The sequence below is a fragment of the Hirundo rustica genome, chromosome 3 (genome assembly GCF_015227805.2).
Source record: "Hirundo rustica isolate bHirRus1 chromosome 3, bHirRus1.pri.v3, whole genome shotgun sequence".
In the NCBI taxonomy this organism is placed as follows: domain Eukaryota; kingdom Metazoa; phylum Chordata; class Aves; order Passeriformes; family Hirundinidae; genus Hirundo; species Hirundo rustica.
Window position 1 is genome coordinate 8,080,752 of NC_053452.1, and position 24,743 is coordinate 8,105,494.

The following is a 24,743-nucleotide window of genomic DNA, read 5'->3' on the forward strand; positions in this document are numbered from 1 at the left end:
ACACAAAGAAATTCATCTTAACTTTCCTTAAAAAAGTAAAACTCAACCTAGAGAGAGTGTTTACAGAATTCAATCATTATTACGAAGAGAAAAAAAGATGTTACATAAAAGAACAAACACGTTTGGGGCGGATGTTTGTGGCTGTCGCTGTTTTCCCCAAGGTGAGTGAGAAGAAGGTGAGCTGCGCGCACATTCCATTTTTATTTCTTTTTGGCAGAAATAGAACGTTGCTTGGGCATAATTTACATTTTCTAATTTAGCACCAAGGTTGTTGAAGGGAAAGCAGCGTGCATTTTTATCAGCAGACAAAAATAACAGCAACAGCAGCGTTTGAGATGGGCAGAGCAACAGAAGGCAGCGCTGCAGACTTTCCTTAGACCTTCCTTGCTAGGCTTTCCTTTTAGTTCCTGAGCCCACCTAGTTCAGGAAATGCTGCTTTTCCTCTATAGATGTGTTAGAAGCCAGCAAACCTTCCACGGCAGCTTTTGGATTACAACAGATAGGTCCAAAACCACCTCACTCGAGTATTTAAAAAAAAGCCACCAGATACAGAGAAGCTGGTGCTGGTATTAAAATAGTACTTGGGGTCTTGGCAAATTTCTGACATTCAAACATCTAAATTATTTTTCTCTGTAGAGCTTGCTTGTTAAAGTGAGAAAACTTGGGGCGGGGGAGCCACGAGATTTTTTAAAATTGGGGATTACTCTCTAAACACATCTTGGCATGAGAATGATTCTATCATTCATCATTTCATCTCCTACAGGTTTCACAGTATATGTTATTTAAAGAAATTCATTTCCTGCTGAATGATTTATGAGGGAAAACAGGATGCTGAGGGAAAACAGCCTGATCAAATGCATCAAAAGTTTTCAATATGAGCATTTACCATGGGGTTATTTCCTTCTCCCTGTCAACTAATCCTGATATTTCTTCTCGCTAGTAAAAACACACGTAGTTGCTTAAGATTTTAGTTTCCATAGAAACTGTTATTGGCTAAAGTAAATACAAGATGGTAAAAAGTGTGACTTCCCTAGTCCTGTGAGCACGTTTGCAGCTGCCAAATTCTCACCACCTGACCATTCATCTCTCAGTGCTTACTTGACATTTTTAGCTACGGCTCCCTTTAAAGAGCACGGACACTCTTTTGAGAGGTACTTCCATTATCTCCAAAAGGCATGTGAATATTCACAGATATTCCTATACCCCCTTATACAAAAAGCGTATTTCGTGTTATTTTATTTTGCAGACCTCGTCACTGAACTTTCCAAGGGAAAAGATGTCTCAGTCTGCACACAAAACCAAAGCTTGAGAGATTATTACCAGGTAATATACAAAATAAAGGGAAATAAAACATTGCTTCATCACAATTAACAATTTTATCCTGTTCCCAAAATTCCCCTCATTTTCTTTCCTACCTGATTCTAATACAAACTAAAAAAGCAAAGTCCTGATAATCACTTTATAATTCCCTCACTTCTTTATCAGTTGCATTTTACTTTGAATGGAGGCACTCTTTCCTAACACACACAATTAATGTGTCTTTTCTTGTTCCCTTCAGAACACGACTTTCATTTTTCTTCTCAAGTAGAGCTCTGCTGCAGCGCTCTGTGCTGCCTGAGATTTTGCCTTTCCACCAAGGAATCAGCCTTTGCACGTATATTGCACTGAGATGGAAAACTCTGCTACCATTTCTGAAAATAGCAGCTGAAGACAGAAGGAGCCATCCCTGACAATGTGCAAAAAGAAAGCGATGCTGGAGCTTCTCAGGATCTCAGGGTCATTTCAGTAGACTGCTTTTCATCTCCCAAGCATCAAGTGCTTTGGTACCCACTAAAAACTCCCTTCTACATCATTAGAAACCCAAGTTCCTGCCCTTATGGCAGCAGCACTGCTCAGGGGCAGCCACAGATTCATTACAGTGCCCAAAAATGTGTTCTCAGCTCGCTGCTTGTGCTACATTAATGTGACGACTGCAGGGTGTGAGCTGCACTTCTGTGCCTTCAAGGGAACTTTTGAGGCTACACATTAAGGGAATGGAGAAAGCAACCAGAGCAGCTGGATGAGAAACCCAGGAAGATGCAAAAACCGTGCAAGGACAATCACAAAATATATGGGACTGTACTTAATGGAAAAATACTATGAAAACTGAACATCAACCAAAAAAAGAGAAATGGTAAAACCCTTTGTGCTTCTCAGTCCTTTTTCAGAAATGAAGAATACTCATGGCAGTGTACTGAATGCCACATGAGAACAGACTGAGTTTTGGAAACCAGGACTGCCTACAGCCCTCTAAAATCATTTCTTGCTGGTGGCCTTGTGTAGCAGCACACCTCACACATTCTGGTAGCTTAATGTGGGTGAAGCTACTGAAACTTGGCTTACCATAAAAATAAAAAAGGAATTACTCTTTTTTATTTCATGAGGAAGTCAAGGCTTATTAAAAAAAGACAATTCTTTCTATCAAAAAGCAGCAGTAGATCAGAAATATACCAAATGAGGTTTAAAGATTCCCATTAAGTTTGTAATGACAACCCATGGGTGAAATCTACTCTTAGAATTCTGAAAATAGAGTAAAAAATTTGCATAAACTGGCAGAAGTCCCATAATATAAAAAATTGTACAAAACCATTGGCAGAAGGAGTGGTGGGTGGATGTAGAGAAAATCACCTCAATCTCTTGGTTTACAGTAAAAGTGGGTGCTCCCACCTGGAAGCAGAGCTGTGGAAAAGACCCCCTGAAAAGCTTTGGTGAGTATCCTCCATTCCCTGCGCTCTCTCTTCAGCCAAAAATCCCACCAGTTTTACTGGAAACCTCTGTGCAATCCCAGCTGACTTGGAGCCAAGCCAAGCTCCTCTGTGGGAGAGGCACACACAGGGCTCTGTAACGGCGCTCACCTGCAGCCGACGCACCTCTGCTCAGCCCCGCACCGCGGATCCCAGCACAGCCGCCACCAGCGGCCCCAAAAGCAGCCTTGTATTCCACCCCAGCCACAAGATGCCATCAACAGCCAGCCCAGGTGCTGTGGAGCCGCTGCCCACGCACAAATCACTGACAAAAAGCAAGCTCAATGACACAGGTGGTGCATTTCACCAACCTGAGGGCCGGGATTTGCTCCTACCCTTCGTTTAATGCCACCGCTGTCAAATCCGTAACGTGCTCTAACAAAACCAGCCTTTATGTAACCCAATAAATAAAAGTCACCAAGGCAATAGCTCTGCATAAATTTTAGCTAAAAACATTTTGTTAGAATGTGAATGTCCTCTGTAAAGCGGGTAGCATTTTAAAATAATGTTCTAGACATTGTTAATACTTTATTGCTATTCATCATAGAACCATTAATCATGGTGAACTCATTTGGTATTAATGTGGATGTCATAAAATACTTCTATTGCATTTCAATTATAACTCAGCCTTTAAAATGCTGCCAACACTACATGGAGAGCTTTGAAAACCAAATATGAATAATCTGTTCAGAGATAACTACAACTGCTTCCTGGCACAGAAAAACAACCTTTTCCATTCCTAATTGCCCTCGGGGGGGCTGAAGAACCGTGCCTGTGCCCAGTGCTGCAAGGGAGAGAGATCATCCAGACACAGGAATATTCCTCCCCCAAGATGAGAATAGGAGAAACATTCCTTTGGTCTGTTCAACCAGGGCTAAGCAGCACCAAGGCCAAACTTTCCAGCCCCTGGGGAGATTTCACTTTTTCCTATCACTCCTGGGATTCCCTGAGGCGCTCTCTTGCTTGTGGAGCTAAATGCTTGGGTTTTTCCTCTGATGTGCTGCATCTGCCCAAACAAAAACACCAGAGGGAACTTTTATCTACAGCCTACTGTGTGTAGAGACTGTAAATGAGTGCAAAATACATCAGGGCAAACCCAAAGGGAGCTGATATCCCGACCTCTCTGATAGCAGTTTAAAAAACCCCTAAAATCCTCCTCCTTGGCCTCAGGAGGCACTGAAAGAGGAAAATCAGCACAAAATACAACATGGATTCAAACAAATATCAGCTCCCTGCCATCAGGGAAGCCAAGAACTTGTGTAAGTGTACCTTGACAAACCAGGATTTTTGCTCCTGCGCTGCCAGCAGAGCTTCCAGACGGATTTTACGTACAGAATCCAAAGACAACAACTCAACAATCCCAACACTTGTCAACAGAAACGGAAACCAAGAAAAAGCAAAATACTTCTTTTTAGCTGAGGGAACTTGTTTTCTTCTTTGCAATTCTTGCACATAATTCCAGTTCTTTTTTATCTAGGTCACCAATGTAACAGGGAAGTGCACAGCAAGAATTCCTACCTTGGGAGCTCTGGCATGTTTTCCGCATCTGGCATCTTTGACAAGGCTGATATCCAGCAGCTCAGTCTCCTAGAAGAAAAAAATTACAGCACAAGTAATTATTACATTATTCAAGCAGCCTTGTTGCATTATCAGCGTCCCACTTCCCACATCTGTTCGTCCAAACTGAGATCAGCTTCTAGGAGAGCTCAGGTGCACCCAGGCAATTCCAACACCAATCCTGTGCAGTTCTCCTAGGATATACAGATTATATAGAAGCCATAAGAGTCAAGCTGATTTCCTGGATGGCTAAATAGCAGCTGCTGTGCTTTTGCTTTAATCCTTTTAATACAATTCTAGCATTTTGATGCTTGTCGCAGTGTGACAAAAGGCAATGTCACAAACACAAAACCCTGCCTCTGCAATAGAAAACCTGCTTTATTATTGCCAGGGCACTTTGAAAAGTGCCCATAAACCCCAAGAAGTGTTATATCTATAATGATAACAAGATTCAACAATTTTTTACTGCTGCTCAGTAAAAAACATGCACTTTTTGACAGGCATTTCACAGCTTGTGTGCTACTCTTGAGTTATGGGTTATACAGCGAAGCTGCCACAGCATGACAGCCAATTCTTGCCCTCCCCTACACACAAGTAACATGAAGAATCCCCTCTCCCTGATTTGGGCATTTGGATGAAGGATGGGTGCTGCAGCAGTGTGATTCCCAGCTGCTAGCAGCAATGTGCAATACTCCAGCAGGAGCATGACCACACTGCATGGAGAGACACACCACATCCAAGCATTTCAGCCTTCCAGAGTAGTAACCACAAATGCTGTGCAGGGCACTTGAAATCTTTGTGCTGGACAAAGACACTACTCCTTTTCTTTTCAATTCCAAGGAGAAAAGAAAAAAATACATTGATGGACACGTTATTTTGCCAAGGGTTACTTGGGATCCTGATTTGGTTTCCATTTTAAGGAACCCACCCCTGGCTCAGCTCTTGCAGATCTTTGTCTTCTACTAAGAGAAACTCTACCAACAAATTTTCATGTGACTATACATTCATATTTCCCTCTGTCCCCCCCAGCAATCCTAATTACCTTCTTTTCTAGTACTTGCTAAACTCTATGAGCAATTTTCCCTCTCTTCATGGAGCCTATTTAGAGGAAACTTACACTTTCAAATGCTCTCACTTGTCTGAAAGAGGACAAGGGTATCAAAACTTACAGAGGTTAGAAAGAAGCATTGGCAGGGTGATAAAAGGTGGAAATATAACCCAAACTCCATCAATACTCAGGGCATATGGGCACAAGCACTCTTCTGACAACGCAGGTACAACTTTATATAAAAACAATTTACAATTAAGCACATGGAGGGCTTTGAGTCCTTTTCAGTTAATCCATGTCACCACTAAGATCCTGGCAGGAATGAAAACAATGGAATATGGCAGAGCTACATACGGGTTTATCACACTCAGAGCAAGAACTCAGGTGGGAAACAGGAGTTATATTTACAGCACCAAATAACACCCACACCTCAAAGTGGTCTCAAGCCCACAGTGAGATGTTCCGCAGAAGCTCCAGGCACATCCAGATCATGCCATAGAAATCAGATTTCCCCAACTGAAAGGACTAACAAGCATTAAAAATAAAGGCCTTAACAGCAAACACATGCGGGAAATTAAATATGCTGAAGAAAAATGGATCTTACACAGAGATTCTGAGCCACACAGAGTGAATTTCAAAAGCTTTTTTTAAAAATTTGTCTGGTATTTTGGTTTTTAAAAAAAGAGAGGAACAACAAACAGAATTAGTAATTTAGTCACTTATGAAAGTGCAACTAGACCTCCCGAAACACAAACACAAAAACACCCTTTTGAGCAGAATAACACACATGAAGAAGAGACACACAAAAAGGAAAAGGCAAGGACCAGCACACTCCCAAGGACCTGAACAACCCTGCCCAGGTCTGCATCCTCCCAGACTGAGGAGGATGAGCAGGTATAAGGCTGGTTTGGAGTTTTGACTACTGTTCTCAAGCTGCTTGCATGCCACCAAGCCATGAGCAGAAAATGTGACCACTTGAGGATCCAGGAACTAGCAAGGGCAGTCTAAGACTAAGGGAAAAGTGGAGTTTTGTGGGGCTACATGGCTCCAGAGCTGTAGGAAAGGCTGATCCCCCAACATGCACCTCATGGCCTTCCTGCCCTGTTACCTCTCTGGCGGAAAACACAGGGTTTTGTAATCCTGTCTCCAGAATCTTTTATATCCCTATTTGACAATGTAATTTAATCTAAGTAAATGAGAGTAGTAGATGAGATGCATCCATCAAAGTGCCTTGGCAGGCAGCGTTCAGTGGGGCTTGGATAAATCAAAATTCATAATGGGCCATTTCTTGGTACTTTGGTTCAAAAAAATCCTCCTGGAATTCCCTCACCCCAGGCAGTTGCTTTCATCTTTTAAACAACTAATTAAGAGGGCAGAGATCAACTTCCTTGCAAGTCAGAGGAAATGCAATTTCCTATTTCCCTATTGCAAAACGTAGGGGGATTTCTGTAAAGGGAAAACACACTTGAGCAGTGGCCAAAGAAATGTCCCATTTCCTGTGCAGCAAAACAGCCCAAGCCCTCTTCCACCTAAATAAATGGAAGCTTTGTTAATGACTTCCTCCATCCAGGCTTGGAAAAATGCACTCTGTGTTGCAGGTCATAGCACCTGGGAGCGAAAGAAAAAAATCCAAACCCTCTTCAACTTCTCCCTGTTTAGGGACCTCCAGTCATTGCTGCTGGGACTTAATCCTGCAGCAGAGTAGTATCTCTTAATGCAAATGGTAGATCCATCCAATCATTCATAATACAAAAATTCCGGAGCAGTGAATTATTAATCCTACCACATTTGTTTTCAATTAGCAGCTGAGACAGAGATGCATTCAGAGGGCTGCATTGTGCAATCTCACTTTTATGGGTGAGCACACACTCACAAAAGCGATGGATTGTGCAACCCTCAGTGTCTGTTTGAGCACTTGTAATTAGGCCCATCTGAATTTAATATAATAACACCAATTTATACCAGCTGAGGATCTGGCTCATTTCTATTTTAAACTGCCCAAAACAATGCCAACTGAGTCATGGTGCCTTGGGAACGTGCTTGTGACATAACCCCAGCTACAAAGCAGGAATCCTCCTGGACACCACTGGAGAGCTCTCCTGGAGAACCAGCAGCAGCAGGGCAGGCTGAGAGCAGGATCAGCTAGAGAACCTCCCCAAATTGTGTCAAGGACACCCAACAAGAGCAGGTATGCATTGGAACAGCTGCACAGGTTAGTCCAGGGAGCCAACTGCTTTACAGGCATCCCTAAAAAAAATAATTCCACTCTTCCTCAACCACTCGTGGCTGAGGAGTTGTGTATTGCTCTGACCTCAACGGTTTAACCTCTGTTTTCACATCCCTTCTGGCTGGCTGTTCTTTTTTTTCCCCAATGTATGGCACAGCTCTCAGCCACTGCCACTTAGGAAGAAGGTCCAACCAACTGAACTCTGTAAATTCATTTTCCACTTAGCTGGAAAACCCGTGGCTTCGCAGTTTCAAACCTGAAGAAGAAATTGTGTGCCTGAAAGCACACATATCTAATTCTTTTACATATTACCAGTCAGTCTGCTGGAAGACACAAGACTGACTTCAAAGTTTGCTTGATACATTGCTAGCAAAATAAACTTTGGAAAACTAAGCCAGTTTTCTAAACAAGCACCATTTAGTGCTACTGGATGGCAACATCTGGTCAAAGATTTCAAAGGGGTAAAGCCAATTTGCTGAAACAAACTTCAAACAGAGAGTCAAACAACACTTTCTATTGGGAATAGCTAATCAAAATGAAATAGTACTTTAATACTGGAAGTCTGTGTTGTCATTCTCTGAACACAAAAGCACTGAATAGCCCCAGAAGAAAAAACTTAGGCAGTTCTGTGCTACACTTGGTTTTACTCAGCATTTTAAAATGTTATTTTAAATAAAGCTGCATGACTACTATCCTAACATGTCAGAAAGAAAATACGAAGAACAACACTAGAATCTGATGACGAACAATTACAGAATCACAGAACCATTTAGGTTGGAAAATACCTCTGAGATCACTGAGTGCAACCTTTGACCAAATACCACCACAGCACCAAGTGCTATATCCAGTCTTTCCTTAAGTACCTGCAGGGATGGTGACTCCACCACCTCCCTGGGCAGCCCATTCTGAAGTCTAATCACCCCTCCTGGGAAGAGCTTGCAAGCTAGGATGAAATGCAAGCTGTGCTAAAGAACTACCTTAGGCCCTAGGTTCAGAGCAAACCCATATGGAACCTCGTCAATTCACAGCCTTTATGGAATACACCTCACTCAGGTTTCAGGGATGTTGACAGTGATCCATCAGCCACGCTCAGATGAAATTCTCCACATGAGAGTGGATATTTAGCGTCAGTTCCAAAAGGGTGCTTACAGAGCTAGGGAATGTCAATGTATCATTCCCCTGTTCAGAACATACCTATTTCTCCTTATTATCATTAAGACTAAATTGAATGAAACGTGGCAATTTGTCTCCTCATCCCAAAGGAAAACCGTGGAGGACTGGTGAGACTGATTTAACAGAAACCTGCATCGACAGCTACAAGTAGGAACAGCAAGGTTGTCAATGACTGCAATTGGAGCTGTGCTAAGGCAGTGCTGTGCTCCCCCTAAAGTGCCATTATATAATTTATAAGCTGCATCCCACAAGAGAGAGACAGTCCCTGAAGAAGCTGTCTCCATGCTTCCTCCTGGCAGCACACAATTCAATTATCAGGCATCAAAATGATGAGCTGTGTCAATAAGGCAGCAGCAGAGCCGCACGTACACCTCAAATCAGCAGAACTCTCCTCAACAACAGCAAAGTCATGTGCTGCACAGTTGTCCTTCCCAAGTTCAAAGTGATTTGTTGCTTTCCCACACACTCTTCTCAAAGAAAAAAAATTTAAAATCATATTATTAATGCTAAACTCACCAACCTACCCAAAGCAACCGGAGCTCCTTGCAGGTGATGGATAAAGCAGCAGCAAGGCACTCAAATGATGGAACAAAGGTTCTTACTCCAAGAGTAGCCACTGACATCTCAAGGGTCAGTTAAACACAAAATTTTAACTTGGTTAAAGTGGCTTTTGAATTCTCTGTGTTCTAAACATCTATTACAAAACCCAGAGACCAAAACAAACCCACCACCCTGGCACATGAAATGAAAATTTGGGTGAGAGGCACAGCTGTTCATGAGGGGAAACACAGCAAATACTCTGCTTCACTCAAAATCACTTATTTCTAAGCTTTTCCTTTCCAGCCAATGAGCACTGGCAGAAAAATCCCATCAGGCCCATTCCAAGCACGAGGCTGGGCACGTTTCACCATGAACTCAGGGGAATCTCCAAACCCCCAGAGAGGAGGGTCCAGAAGAGGGGACTGTTTGTCATCAGCAGCACTGCAGCTCCCCATGGAGTTGGGCAGGCATTGCTGCCATTTGTTCTGTTACCTGTGGTGACAAGGGACATCCCCCGAGGCAGGGAGGAGATGGGAAAGGACAGAGGTGTGCTCCTCTTACACAGAGCAACAGCTTGGAAAACAAGAAGGGATGGGTTTAAACCCTGCTTTGACCACACGGCTCCCTAGGTCTGGACTACGGAGCCTGAACAACTGGCAGAACCATGGGGCTTGGTGTCACAGAGAATGGAAATTTTTTAAAAAAAAAAAAAAAAATCACCTGAACAGAATGAGAACAGAATGATTTCTTACTACCCAAAATACATTGCCTATAAATTTGCACTTGTGCTAAACTTTAGCAGGTAGTCACTAATTCTTAATTAAAAAGACTTCGGGGACCTCAGCAAGGCAAGAACCAGCATTTATTATTTCACTCAGCTGTTCTGGGAATGAGCTCTAAACACCTTGAAATCTTTCCTGGCACTTGAGAAAGAACCTCCAAGCAGGGTAGCATGACATCCCCCCTGCAAGGCCCTTACAGGAAGCATTCCTATGGAAAAACAAGCCCCAAACTGAAAAGTTTTGGCTACTTTAATAACACAGAGTCTCTCAATGTATCCCTGGAGTTGTAAGAACAGCAATCTTTTCTAGTACAGGGAAAATGATCTGCGGTTTATATAAAGCATAAAACATTGAGCTATTAGGACAAAAATGAGAGGGAATATTCATGCTAAGTGCCCTTTTAATAATGAAAGCAAAACAATTCTTCTGCAGATACGCATAGAGTTCTCTGCTGCTTCATTAAAGGAAAATTTCATTTACTTGGATTTACTTGGAGGCTGTGGCTGTGGCTGAGCAGTCTAGAAAAGGGCACAAAGGTTTAACAATACAAATCTTAGTGCAAAGAAACAGGGAGCAGAAGAACACAGTAAGGATTTACTGCCTGCCATTTCCATACCAGGTGAGACTTCAGCCATTCATCAGCCTCAGCCAACTGATGCTACAGTTCGAGCCCAAAGTCACCAGTGTTGACAGGGTATAAACTCAGCTTGGTATATAAAAACAGCCAGTGTCAGTGCACATTACAAAAAACCAAGCCTCAATCTCAATCCTTAATCTTCCACCCTCAACACACAGGACATTCAGTGAATGAAAGGAGCAATGGGTTTGTGAAGTGATCTCCCAGCAGGACAGAGGAAGACAATGGCAAAGCTGGAGAAGTGCCTCCCAATCTTAATCCTACAGCCATTAACATTATCCTTGTATCTCCTTATCCCACTGCTGCCTTTGCCAGTGCTCTCCCTTTCCAGGAAAAGTTCCACCACAAGAACACTCAAACCTAGAAGTTTCTCATCCAAACAACTTGAATTTGTTGCAGCTGGCAGTGGGAACCATATGGACAGGAACACCTTGAATGTACCTGGTTGGAAGTGGTTTGGATCTACTAAAATTGGTCTTACACCCCTGCACATCCCACTCACACAAACAGGGAAGAACAGGAGCAAAAGGAGAACATTTGAAGTGCAGCCATATTCAAAAATGAAAAGAGCTGGGGGAGGACCTGCTCCAGAAGAAAATACAAAAGCACCTTGTAGGCAGCCTTCATAAATGGTACTTGACTGATTTTTATTCACATAACTGAGTATAACCTGGCAATTTGTAACTTTAGAGTCACAAGAAGAGTACAGTGAATTGAAGTTTAAGCAGTATATTAAAAAACAACAAAACTCCCAGTATTTCTATTAAGAAACTTTTCCTTCCAAATCCCAACTCAAACACGTATGATTATAATGATTAGGATCCCTGCCCAAGAAGGGATCTATCATAATTTGGAGGTGATGTTCACATGGTGATTATTTCCCACTGACAGGGGATCACAGACTACACAGAGATTGTTTTTTCCTTTGAAACAAGTAAAATGTATTATTTTCACCAGAGTGCCCCAGTGCACAGCAGGAGCAGAGACTTACATCTCACATGGAAAACCAATGTACAATTCCTCCTCTACCACATTTGACAGTGCAACTCCTCCTTAGGAAAATCTGCCCATCAACAAAAGATTTTTCCAAGACTGAACGAGATTCAAGGCTTTTGAACTCTTAAAAAAGCCCTTTTTTTTAATGCATGCAGCATAAGCTGAAGTCATAAACATGTATCAACAAATTAACGGCTCTGGCTGTTTGATTTTACAAGTTTGACTTCAGCAGGTGAGGGTGTTTTTTTTTACAGAACTCTGCTGCTCTGGAATAGTTCTCCTTCTGACTAGTTGAGTTTTATGGAGGGGTTTGGAGACTGCACATTCATGTCAACAGCACAGGGCTTTTGGCTTGTCTATATTAAAATAATAAATGCTTTTTACAGATCAAAATTTAACACAATTGGGAGCTCAGGACCTTGGAGTTTCTCTGCTCCCCACATAACAGGGAGTTTTAATGTTGAGGCACAAACACAGCAATCCATACCCTACTTACACACCTGCCACTTCCATGCATGGATAAAGAGAATCAGCTACAAACTGTATGGAAGCAGAATGTGCATCCCTGCCAACTCCTCTAGCTACGGCCCTGGCATGTGTTATTTAACTGGAAAATCCACAGTCCAGGCACAATTCCAACTGGAGACTCCAGCTATAACATGCTGCTTGAGCACTACCAACAACAGCTGAAAACCTGCAAAACCTGCAGACAGGAAAAAAACATCTACACTTTTGGAAACATCTACAGTTTCGGAAAAGGGAGGAGAAATAACCCCAGCAGCTCCATGCACATTAGTCTGATAGGCAAAGCTTTGGATGAGAGGATGAAAGGCATATAAATCACATGAAGCTAAAACAACAAGAAAATAAGAGACAGCGTGAGCTTGCTGGCCAGGTCATACCTAAGTTGCTGATTTTTCCTTTTTCTTGGTGCAGGAAGCTTTGACCATCTTCTCCGCCTCAATTTTGATTAATGACATGAACTGGAACTGACAAGACATCATCCCAAGCTCTGGTCACCAATACTCTGAGCTGAATTTAACCTGAAGGAGCTACAAAGAAGGTTCCAGAAGCGATCACAGAACCCAGAGTAGACTCTTGTTAGAGGAGACTTAAAGAGCTTGGCTTCCACCAAACAGCTAAGAGGGGAATTATAATTATCTATAAATACATGCATTGTATAATCAGCTGAGAGGAAGAGGAGCTATTCAATCTAGAAAAAAATAAGAACTGAGTTATATGGATATTAATAAGTGTGGGCAAAATTAGGACTATTTTTCTTTGGATATTGAAAGCAAAAATCATTTTAAAAGGCATTTGAGATGTGTTTCTGAATATTAATACATGCCCTACACAATACCCATAAACACAGAACACAGAAAATGTTTCTCTACAATGGTGATCTTAAGGAATTATATTTATTTACAGCTAAATCTTTGCATTCTTACCACTCCAGCCACCAGGCAGCTTTATCTCCAAAGTCACCACTGGATAGGTTCAGGGAGCAATTCATTAAATACTAATTTGCAAGTGGCCTATCTAGCAGGTGTTGATACTCCAGCAATTTCAGAGGAGATTTAGACTTCAAGACTCCTTATATGAACATCAGAAAAAGGCAGCAGAAGTTTCACAGGCAGAGGGAAAAGTCTTCCCTAACCAGATCCTCGATTCTTTGCTGCTCTCAAGGAGGATGAAGCACACAAACAGCATCAGGTGAAGGTGTCCACACCCACCAGAGAAATGAGAAATACAGATGTGAGGGCACAACAGATCTGTAAGGAAGCACTGGTTTGTTCCGAGGGAAATCTTATTTTGCTTCTTCAAAATGCACAGTCCCTGGCGCAGGAGCTGGGCAGCAATTTTCCACATTCTTCTCCCTTTGCTGAGGCACAAACTCTCACTCCATCCTCCCACAGCCCCTTTCACTTCACCTGCTGCTGCCACACTTAAATTTATTTCCCTTATTACCTCCATTTGCTGCTTACCTTGTAAATATAAGTGAGTATAAAACAGTCATTTGTTCGGTGTTTATTAGGAAATTAATTAGAGGGGAGTAAAAATTTCTTGCTAATTTATTCTTTACACACTCTAATCATTATTTTTGCATGCTCTCAGGGTTTATGGATAAGTGCATCTTAAAAATCAAAGCAAAAAAAAAAAAAGAATCCCCAGATCAGAATCAGTGGGTGAATCTCTACAGATTGAATTTACATTCATCTGCTATTAATCTGAATGCATAATATTCTTCACCATTTTTTTTATAAACCTCTAGATAGAGCTGGGAAATTATTTTTATTGAAGTATATGCATGCACATGCCTCAGAGTCTTTTAGTCTTGGCAGCTGTGCCTGAAATTGGAATTTACACTGAATGAGGAAATACGGGTCATTCTGCAAACACAACAGAGATAAGTCAATGGCAACTTGTTGGAAGACCTTGAATTCTTGCCAAGCCACGCTTCCCAAAATATTTTGCCCTACACCATACTCAAGCCTCAATTACCAGTTACTCTCTCCTGCAGGAGCCAGCTGCTCTGAGCATCAAAGGCACACAAACAAAACAGAACCGAGTTGTAATTCAGCAAAAAAACCTGTAAAGATGGATGATTAGATCTTCTTATCTTTCATCAAACTGAAGAACACACTTTTCTTAACAGGGACTCACTTCAGCCTACACCTGAAGTGTGCCAGTAGTTGGCTGTGTTCAGCATTACACTCAGCACACTCCAAACTTTTCATTTTATTCCCTGCCCAAATCCAACGCTCCAGGGCCATTACAAGGCGGGGATTTTTTTGCTAAGTCTTATTGGCAGCACAGACCCGAGAAGATATTTTTCCTTCCTATCAGGGCACTCTTTGGCTCTTTCCTGTTTATATTTTCCCCTACTATGTGGAACTAAAAGCAAGGCAGTAAACCCAAGGTTAGCCCTGTTGTTTAATGATGTTTCCTTATTTAGCATCTCGTGTGACTGCGGTTGCGGTTTTTTCCCCCAGAAATGTTCTCAGTTCTGTTCTCTGGAGCACACTTATTCCAAGTACCTTTCCCCCAGAAGCAGCACACCAAGACTTCTTGACTTGGCAAAACAAAGTTCACGTTCTTAAAGGTGACTGAAACACAACCTGAAGAAAGTATCAAAGACTCAATCCTGGCAGGGAAATGCAAAAGGAGAGGACCCAAATACTTTGCAGGTCCTCCGAGCCTCTACGATGCACAAGTCTTAAAAACATCAAGGGCATTTTTCCCGGCACAAACCTGCGAGCCTGAAGGGCGTGTAACACCCAGGCACGCTGATTTGAATCCATTTGTATCTCATATTGTAAGAAAAATCGTCTCGCTTTTCCAGCGCTCCCCCTGACACGAGCTGGATGTCAGCTCTGCATTTCTTTTCCAGACTTGAACCACTCAGCATGAAATAATCCTGCTGGATGATTGCCTGGGCTGGGGTGGGTTGGTTGTTATCATTCTTAATGTAGCAGCCAAGGTGATTTCACCAATTTCCTCAAATGAAGCCACAATTTCTGAAATAAGGCACAGCCTAATGAAAGAGATGAATGGGAGTCAAAAATGCTTTGGGTAATGTTTCGTGCATGCTCTAAAATATCAACTACCTCTGTATGTGGGAAGATCTAATGTCTTCCTGCTTGGAGAAACACCTTTGGATTTCAACAGTCAGTAAGGTTGTAAAAATATATCTGTAAAAATACAGCCAAGTTCGGACAAGTTACTGAAGCATCTCCTTTCGCACGTAATGAACTTGAAAAAAACCTCAGAAAATACATGCATGTTGTTATTCTCAAAATGCGTAAGGGAAATGAAATGTTTAATCTCGCGTTTCACAATATCTAAGTGGTTAAGCTTGCAGCTTAAGTAATGTCTTAACAAGTGTCTCGTTTCTTTCTAAACAAAATTTCACATGTAATGAAATTATTGTTAGGAATCAAGGGGATGATTTAGCATGTCTTTCAAAGCAGGCTGAGCTGCCTCCAGAATAACACCAAAAAGTGCTATTATTGAATAAAAAGCATGATGGGTGGGGAAAAAGCTCACATGCTTAGAAAAATGAATGACTTTTCCATAATTACCTAGATTGAGAAACAGCTATTTTTGTCATCATCTTCAAAAAGACTTTTCAAGTTATGGAAAGTAAACAAAGGAAAATTTTAAAAAAACCTTTTTCTACCCCCTCCCAGAAAAATGTTGGTTTGAAAACCAACAATGAGGAAACAAATCTATTTGGGAGAATAAGGAGAACAGCACTTGGGTACAAGGTGGGGTCATTGGCATCACCGACTGTGATTTTAGCCCACAGACACATCAGATAGGGATTTTATTGATAAGAATTAAACCGCAGCTTGTCACCCTCAAAAATCCCTCCCACAACATGCAGCTGGGCTGGGCTGGCTGTAAGTCAGGACAGAAGGGGTGATGACACAAGACACTCAAAATTAGAACCTGGGTGACAGCTAAACCCTGTAAAAGACACATGGTGGGGGAGAGAGCAAATAAACAGGAACCTGCTTGAAGGTCATGCCTGTGTGTTTTGTGGTCAACCCTTGCAGCCTTAAAATGATAATTATGATATTTAGGGTTCTACTTGGTGGGGTTTTTTTCCTACTACTGTTTGTGAGTCCAAGGTCCTGTATGAAGATTACAAGATTAAACACAGATTGGGATGTGTAGAGGGACACACAAGTTTTTGGGCACGTACCTCCTGGTCTGTGTAGGCAATAAAAAAATACTTTATCTAGTTAAACCAGACTCAGATTCTCATTATCCTTCCCCAGGATAAGCAAGCTCTATTTATAAGTCACAATTCACCACCTTCGCTATTTTTGCAGGATGTTTCATATGAAAATCCACAAAGCATCTCATAGCAAGATCAAGAGTGACCACAACGAACATGTTCTACTTAATAACGGGCAAACAAAACTGGCAGAAACTCTGCAATTCTCTCAAAAACAAGCAAATAAACACAGGGACTTGTGGCACTTTCTTCCATACCTTTACATATATTCCTGTTACAAAACTTGCCTCCTCTGTAACAAAGAAAATCCCCCCTCAGATGCATGATATTTTACACTTATTTTTTAGTCTGGATTATCTCCAGGATCTTCCAAACCTGATTCAAAACACCAATCTGTGTATCAGCAGTTTTGGAAATGTGGGGATGTGACAATGTAACGGCATTCTTGCTTCCTTTCCTACAGCAAATGCAATTTTCTATTCATAAAAAAAAAATTGCAGAAACAGCTTTAATTTGTCAGAAAATCTGGCTTTACTGACAGTCCAGATCTAAATTTACCTTCTGCTGTACAGAAAGGTCTCAAATACTAACAGTGTCTATCTGCTCTTTAAAACAGTTTTTTATTTAGGCTGGTAGCGGCTTAGTCTCCCCCAGTAGCCTCCACCTTTCAAAAGGATTGTTTACCACTTCAATTAAAGGTGAACAGAATAACATGACCACTTAAAAAGATGAAGGCGATGGGGTTTTATATTAAACTTGAAATTACCCTTATGGATAAACAAACCTTTGCCAATTATTGCGGCAGCAAAACAAATTAAGATACAGTCTCAAACCAGATTAAACACGAGATTAATCTCTTGAACAAGTACGTGCCCAAGATGGGAGAACTCAGCAGCCTCAATCCTGCGTGTCCCTGTCATTACAGCCCTGAAGGAGGAATCCAGATCATTCAGGCATTGGGAAAGCACCAAAAGGAATGGAATTTTAATACTTCTTCCACTATCTTGTATAACTTTTGTTATGAGTTTAACAGACTCATTTGTGCTTCAGGAAGATCCTATCAATATTTGAGCAGCACATCCAACCTTCACCAAATAAATCAACCGATCTCGACTTTTATTGTCCCGGATATAGAATCCGCATTTGATCAGCTCATAAATAATTGCTCACCTCTGATTCTCAGAAGATTTTGAACGGCCCATAATCAGGCAGGAGCCTACATAACATACTATTACTATTCCATTGATGGTACATAGTCTCTGCCCTTCCAAAATCCATAATTAAAGAAGCAGGCTGGGCATATCGACTCTGTTCACTTCAGAAATATCGGAGACATTTTCTTCTGCACATGCCACACAGGGACAGGAAGTTGTACATCATCTTTTCCCCCAGCAATAAATCCCAAGGAAACATCAGCAGTGTAGGAAATAGATCTCAATGTCTACTACTGTCTGACTGATTTGGTTTCTGAAGGGGTTTCACGCTCCATCAGAAACCAAGGCGAACTAAACACCAGACACTACAAAGAAACAGGAAAAACCATTTCCAAAGTGGATTTATAAAGGAAACTTTGGAAATAGCCAGGGAGTTAACGCTTACTTTGGCTACACAAGCCCTCGTGAAGTTTCCCTGGAATACAGAAATGCTCCTCAGGACTGTCTCAGAGTGTTTGTGCCTCTGGCAGCTGCTGCAGAGCGGGTTTTCCTTCAGGCCCGGATGCAGGGATTCCTCCCGAGCTGTCCTGTACAAACCCCTGCTGTGTGGAGAAGGGAAGTGTTGGCTGCACACGCTGAGTGCCTGCATTTGGCTCCGCTGTTGATTCCTGCTGGGACTCCCTACAGTGCCACAAGCCTTAGGGAAGCTTCAGAGGACAGGGAAAGAAACACATCCTGCACTCTCTGCTGCTTTACAAGTCCAGAAATGAACCCCCATCTTGGTAATAAAATGTGCCCTGCGCAGAATCAACGCTTCTCCCTTTAGATGTGCAGGGAGCTAGTCCCTGTTTCTCTTCTCTTTCAATCCCAAAATTAGTTTCCAGAATGCTTAAGGTTTTTTAAAAAGGGCAAAAAAACCCCAACCCAAAACTTGCTTTTTATACCTGATAAGAAAATGGAAGTATTTCTCAAGCAGTAACTGCCACTCATCACAGACCTTCCTACATCTGCAGGTAGGGGCCCCTGAGCATAGATAGGGGGGAAAAAAAATCAGATTTGGATTTTCATCATCTCTACGGCTTTTATGTTAGACACATTGACAATGGTCTGCTCTGCATGCAGGTTAACATATGTCTCTCACATTATGGAGTCAATATCTCATCCAGTGTAAATCTCAAAGTTCAGCATGCCCTGAATTAAATCCCGTAATGACTCCTAAAGATGACGGTACAATCTCTAATGTCAATACCATACTCTAGTCCATGGTTATAATTTGTTCGGTCAATAATTCACCACACTCTATTAAACTTAGTACTGGCTTCCTCAAAAGCGCTAAAATAAATGTTTAAAAGATTCCCAATGGCATATTTATAGTTATCTATAATTGGCTCTGCAGCATCACAGGAGCACATCACGGAAATTATATATATAAATCAGACCACGATCTTAATTTCACACTTATTCTCCAAGGATTGGCATAAACAATTGCAAAACCTCCTGTAGTTCATGATAGCCTTAATCCACAGCCCAGCTACACAGCCAGCAAGACTCTGCCGCGTTTTGCTCTCCTTTGACTATGTCAAGAGTCTGAGCAGAAGCCGAAGGCCAATTCCCAGCTGAAACTACAGGACAGCTCCTCATTAGAAAGTTTCTGATTCCACAGTGTAATTCATCCAATCCAGTCCCAGCAAGCAGCTGAGAGCAGTCAGGCCTTTGGGATGCAGCTGTCATGGAAAAGGACTGGCTGTGGGACCACACAGAGGTATGGATGCGCAGGGGAAAATGTCCCTGCCCTGCAGAACTCCACAGATCCACGGTGGAGGGCTCCTTCCTATTCGGGCGTCACCTTCTGGGTGACACACATGTCCTGATCAACAACAATCACAACAAAGCTCTGATTTTCAGGAGAAGGATGACCAGCAAGTGCCGGCTCGGTTATCTCCATTACCTCACTCTTCATTATTAAAAAAACAAAACCAAAAGGAAACCAATACAAGCAAACAGTGTAGAAGTGCAAATATTTTCAAAAGCTTGTATATACCTTTGTGATAGATATGAGCTCCATAAGAAGTCAAAAAACAAGGAAAGAAAAAAAGGCTGGCTGGCAAATGTTGATGCAGCTCATGTTATAACACACACTGCTGGATTCCTTTTTCCATCCATATGCCAGGAACAATTGACCTAAGGCAAAGCTTTTTTATTGCAACTTTTGGCAGATACAGTCAATATCCATTATTTACAATTATGCTTTTGTGTGTGTGTTTCCACTGCAGTATCTCTGCCTAATTGTCAAGTCCAGATAGGACTTTGCCATATAATTATTCAAAATGCATTTAGTAAGTGATGCAGATGGAAGATACAGGAGGAAAATAATACCAGCATGAAATTACATTCCTAACAGCACTCTGCAATGCATCTCTCTAAACAGAAAGTATAGGGTAAGCTAACACTAAAAACCCTCTAGCAAAACCCTTCCTTGTTCATGTTTCCTTCAGTAATTCAACACCCTTTGTTGTCCTGATCTGTAGTGACCAGCAGCTGCCTGGACCTGCGCTGCAAAATCCAACTTCTACCGCCCCACAAAACAGATCCTGCTTAGGGCCAAAAGCCACAACATAACGTGCTCTAAACAAAAATCCCACGTTCCACAGCAGGGTGACAGGATCCGGTGTAGGCATAGACCTGCTGCCTCCAAAAGTTACAGTTCAAACGTTAAACTCAGCTTGATTCAGTTCAGCTGAGCAGATTATGGAATTTCTTTCAGCTGACAAGTTTTTGATGTGATATTTCAAGAGGGCGATAAACTTACTGTAAGCTGATTAAATTTGTCATGTGACAAAATCATCTAATGACCAGAGGTCCTGAACCTTCCCTCTGAATAGCTGAGGACCCATCACGCAGGTATCAGTTTAGTATCCAGCTACATCCAAGCTTCTCTCTTCTGCTCCTGGGACAGCCAAGATATTTTCTTTGGAAAGGTAAAAGGGAGAGGCAGCAGGGAGCTACAGGAGTTTCAATATCAAACACATGACATAAAACACATTCTGTCTGTACTTGCTTTCAGGGCTCTTTGCAAGTAACCACATCTTGATGCCCCTCCCTTGCTTTCACGCTCCTTTATGTGAGCATCTTCTAGCGAGTGATAAGAGGAAGCTTCGGGCTGGAATTTGCAAATGCACCGAGTGTGGGAGTTGCTCAATTCCCCCTGGAATAAATGGTATAAGCATTAGCAGTGCTAATGGAGGATTAGCTAATGGAGCATTCCTCTGAGACACAAGCTTGTCTGAATTATCTGTTGCGTTAGGACTCTTGGAGGACAGAGGAGCTTTGGCAAAGCTGCACTTCCAACATCTGTCTAAGCCAGCCAAATTAGTGTAAATGAACAATGGCAGGCCAAAAATAGCCTCAGCAATATAATTTGGCTTTGTGCTAAATATAGTACAACAGCGTGCTCTGAAGTGCAACCCTAACAAAAAGCAAAAGATAACTTCTAAACCCTCTCAACACTTTTCTTTGCACACCCTATGAAAGATGAGGGATCAGGCATTGCCCAACGCCTGATCTGCAATCCTTGAGCAAAAACAGTGCAGACTAACACACCAATACTAGGAACTTGATCATAATCAAGTGGCAGCAGTGTTCAGTTCTACTGTTCATGAAGGGGTTATAGGAAGGAAAACTGGAAGAAAAAAACACCCCTCACAAGCACAAGAATGGACTTGTGCAGTGATCCCTCCACAAACCCTGCGCCACTTCTGCTTCTCCTAAGCTGAACAAGCAACGGAAGGAATTGTTCTCTGCTCACGTGTGCCTCCCCAGTGCCACATCTGAGCAGCTCCTGCAGCCATGGCAGAACCAGGCTGATGTTCCCACTAAACCTGGCTGCAAGACACCTACTCCAGGCTGGGAAAGGAGCGGCTGCACACCCACAGGCTGCCAGCTCTGCTCCCAGCTCGGCTGAGAGCACCCACCAGCCCCTTTCCCTGCCTCCACAGGCAACAGAACCTAATGAGCTCAGTCTCACTCCAACGGGAGAAATTAAAAGTTCACACAATCCAGGGTGACGAGCATTTGAGCAGGCTCACGCTGGTACATTGAGCCAACAGATCCCATCACTTCCTTTCATTTAATTTTTGCTGTTTGCGGATAAGTATTTGCTTTAAAAAAACCCAAAAACAAGACACCAAGAAAAGGTAAAATACTTCTAGGCTTGTTGCAGATAGGCTGAATAGTGAGAAAGTGCTAAGGGTCACAAATTCCCTATCCAGCTCCAGTAGCCCTGCCAGCTCTGCCTCCTGACTAACAGCATCCCTGAGAGCTGCTGCCCATCCTGCCACTGGCAGAACAGCTTATACCTGATTTTCTCTCCTCCATCCTTTCCTCTTATTCCTCCAAAGACCCCTCTGTCTTGGCATCCCCTCCTCAGGCTCACCATCTCCTAACCCTGCCAACCCAGCACTATTGGCCTATTCTAAATTTTTTGTGCATTTACAGAAGTGGTATCTTGCAAAAGCCACCTTGACAACAGAAAGGGATAGCCAGAAGACAAACACACGCTTCCCAGTGCTGTCTGTGGCATCAGCCTGACTTGCTAGCATGGGAATTTCTTCCCTGAGCTATTCCTGCTCACTCACATCCTCTGTCCCCACACAGCACTGGCTGGTGGATCCAGCTGCTGCCTGCAGGGTAAGGGAAGGTTGTGCATAATTCACGCATTTCACAGGACTGGAAGTTTGGCCATCCAAGTGCAGGTGGAGATGTAGCTGCAGCAGTCAAACAACTTTGCTGGCAGCCCTCGCATCACCTCTCCGTACATCACAGTGAAGTTCTCTGCCAGCAATTTCGGCTGCACGGAGCCTGGGCTGGAGTGTTCTGTGCAAGGCAGGAGTCCACAAATGACCCTTCCTGCAAATAAACATCTCCTTCCTCGTGCAATCCCAAACACAGTGTGATTACAGGCTTGGGATGGTGGCTCTGGCCATAATGAAGTGCCTGGGGTTTACTCAAGTGTCACAATTACACACTAAGGTGTAGCAAAGCACAGCTCTTGAACGACCGGCACACGGGAGAAGAGACACAGACAAGGCATTTTGGAAGACCAAACCTGCCTTCTCCCATAGTTTCTGCTCTGGGGGGAGTTTGGAGCAAGAAGCAAGGGCAGCTGATTTCAGAACATTCACATGGAAAACAGGTAGGGCAAGGCAAAAGCAGACTTTATTTAAAAATAAAGATATTGAGACATTTGTTTTTAATGCTGACTGAACTCTTTCTATAAAGAAGAAAATTAACCCTGTCTTCTCCTTTCTGCCACTCTAAAAAAGCTCATTTCCTTCCAGCTGCTATCTTGCAGAAATAGTATGTCCTGACTTACAAAATCTGTCTTCAGTAACCTTCAGCAAGCAATAGAACGTGTCTGAACTTGGAATCTAAGAAAAAAGGAAAGTATGTTTGTCCTCCCACAACCAGGCAAGCCAAAATTATTTGGGGGATAATTTTAAATCACACATGTTTAAAAATATATATGGAAACATACTTTTGGTTTGTTTAAACCAATGGTGCATGTCAAGGACCATCAGCTTCAACTCCTCCTAGACTTTGATGGCTTGTTTAGCCACAAGGGAGAAGAGGAAGTTATTTCTTTTTGCGGTTAAAAATAAAAATAAACAACACCCTCCACTCCTCCAAACCCACTCCTCCTCACACACACACACCAGAAGACCCAAAGTCAAACAAACAATCGCCCCAGAGGAAATAAACATTAGAAAAAACCAAACAAGCATAAAATTCCTTAAAATGTGTCACCTTTAAAGAGAACATTTGGCAACCACTTCAAAATAACAAACGGAGACATGCAGCCCATATCTCCTCCCTTTGCAGAAATAAATTGAGAGTGGCTGTGATATTTAAGAGATCCATCAACAATAAAAAAATAACCCGTGAGGCTTTTGCGTGTGTGTCTGCAGATCTACAGTGCTGACAGATTCTGCCAACTTCAAAAGATGCTACATGTTGTCTGAATTGTAGCTCAGTATTTAAAGTTGGCAAGTCACACCTAAATTTTCCAGAATATCATTTAAATTACCTGGAAAAAATAATGCTAGTTTGGTCTCCACACGACCAAAAGATAAATATTTATAGCATGTGCATGCACACGATAGACATCATGTACCTGACACCTTGCATTTTATAGCAGTGATCCAGTGATACAAAATTACAAAAAAATTAAACAAGCTTATGTGTTATAAGATTCTTTAAATCATGCATCTAAGCCTTTTTACATGATCTTGATCCGTTTTTTACACTATTTTAAAATTTTAACCTACGAGGGCAAGAAAATTCCTCTCTCAAAAAAAGCAAAAAAATCTCTTATGTCATGATGGGACTGGCAGAAATTGAGACTTCTAACAAAACACCAAATATGATGAGGTTTAAGCTTCAGAGGATCTATAACCATCTGAAAGAATCAGTGAAACCAAAGGTAAAAATAACAACAGGAATTGCACCACTGATTTCAACAAGATTAGGTTCTTATACTGCCTGCCCAAACTTAATTTCTTTTGTGTCAGTCGATTATGCCTTGGCATTTTGCCCTCCTGTTGCGAACCACAATTTGTAAATTAGTTTTCAAGGTTAAAAAAAAGCGCAAGGAAATGAGATTTCCTACTGCCAACCAAACATCACAATGAAGTATTGCAGTAGCTTTCCCAAAAGTGCACACATTGGTCAGTCTTCTGATAAGAAAACCATAAAAATAAATTCTGACAGGTGATTCATTTGCCTTTTACCACAGCCCCAGCATAACCAGGGAGATGTGCTGACCCCCCCCAAAGCCATGGCTCCAGCAGCAGCTCAACATCTGTATTTTCACAGGGTGCTCCAGAGCAGCCACCCAAAGATCCTCTCCACCACAGAAAAAAAGCTTGAGCACAAAACAGGCACAACAGGGACAAATTCAGGCAAAATTCAGGCAGTGAATCTCTTCTAGAAAACAAAAGGTTCTGTCTGTTCTACAGGATAATCATCATCATCATCGTATGCCTCAGAAGAAATCCAGAGTCATATCTTGCTGTCTGTTTTGCAAACAGAGTTAATGAGTGTCATG

At 42.1% G+C, this 24,743-nt stretch overlaps 1 protein-coding gene across 3 annotated transcripts in view; it reads right to left on the reverse strand.

The window, feature by feature from the left end:
* The window catches only part of LOC120751182 (1-phosphatidylinositol 4,5-bisphosphate phosphodiesterase beta-1), a 335,996-nt gene that overhangs the window by 236,352 nt on the left and 74,901 nt on the right, over positions 1-24,743 (reverse strand). For all 3 annotated transcript variants that reach the window (XM_040060651.1, XM_040060652.2, XM_040060653.2), the window contains exon 3: positions 4,302-4,370. In XM_040060651.1, the coding sequence (XP_039916585.1) occupies positions 4,302-4,370 (69 nt within the window). The remainder of the gene's footprint in view (positions 1-4,301; positions 4,371-24,743) is intronic.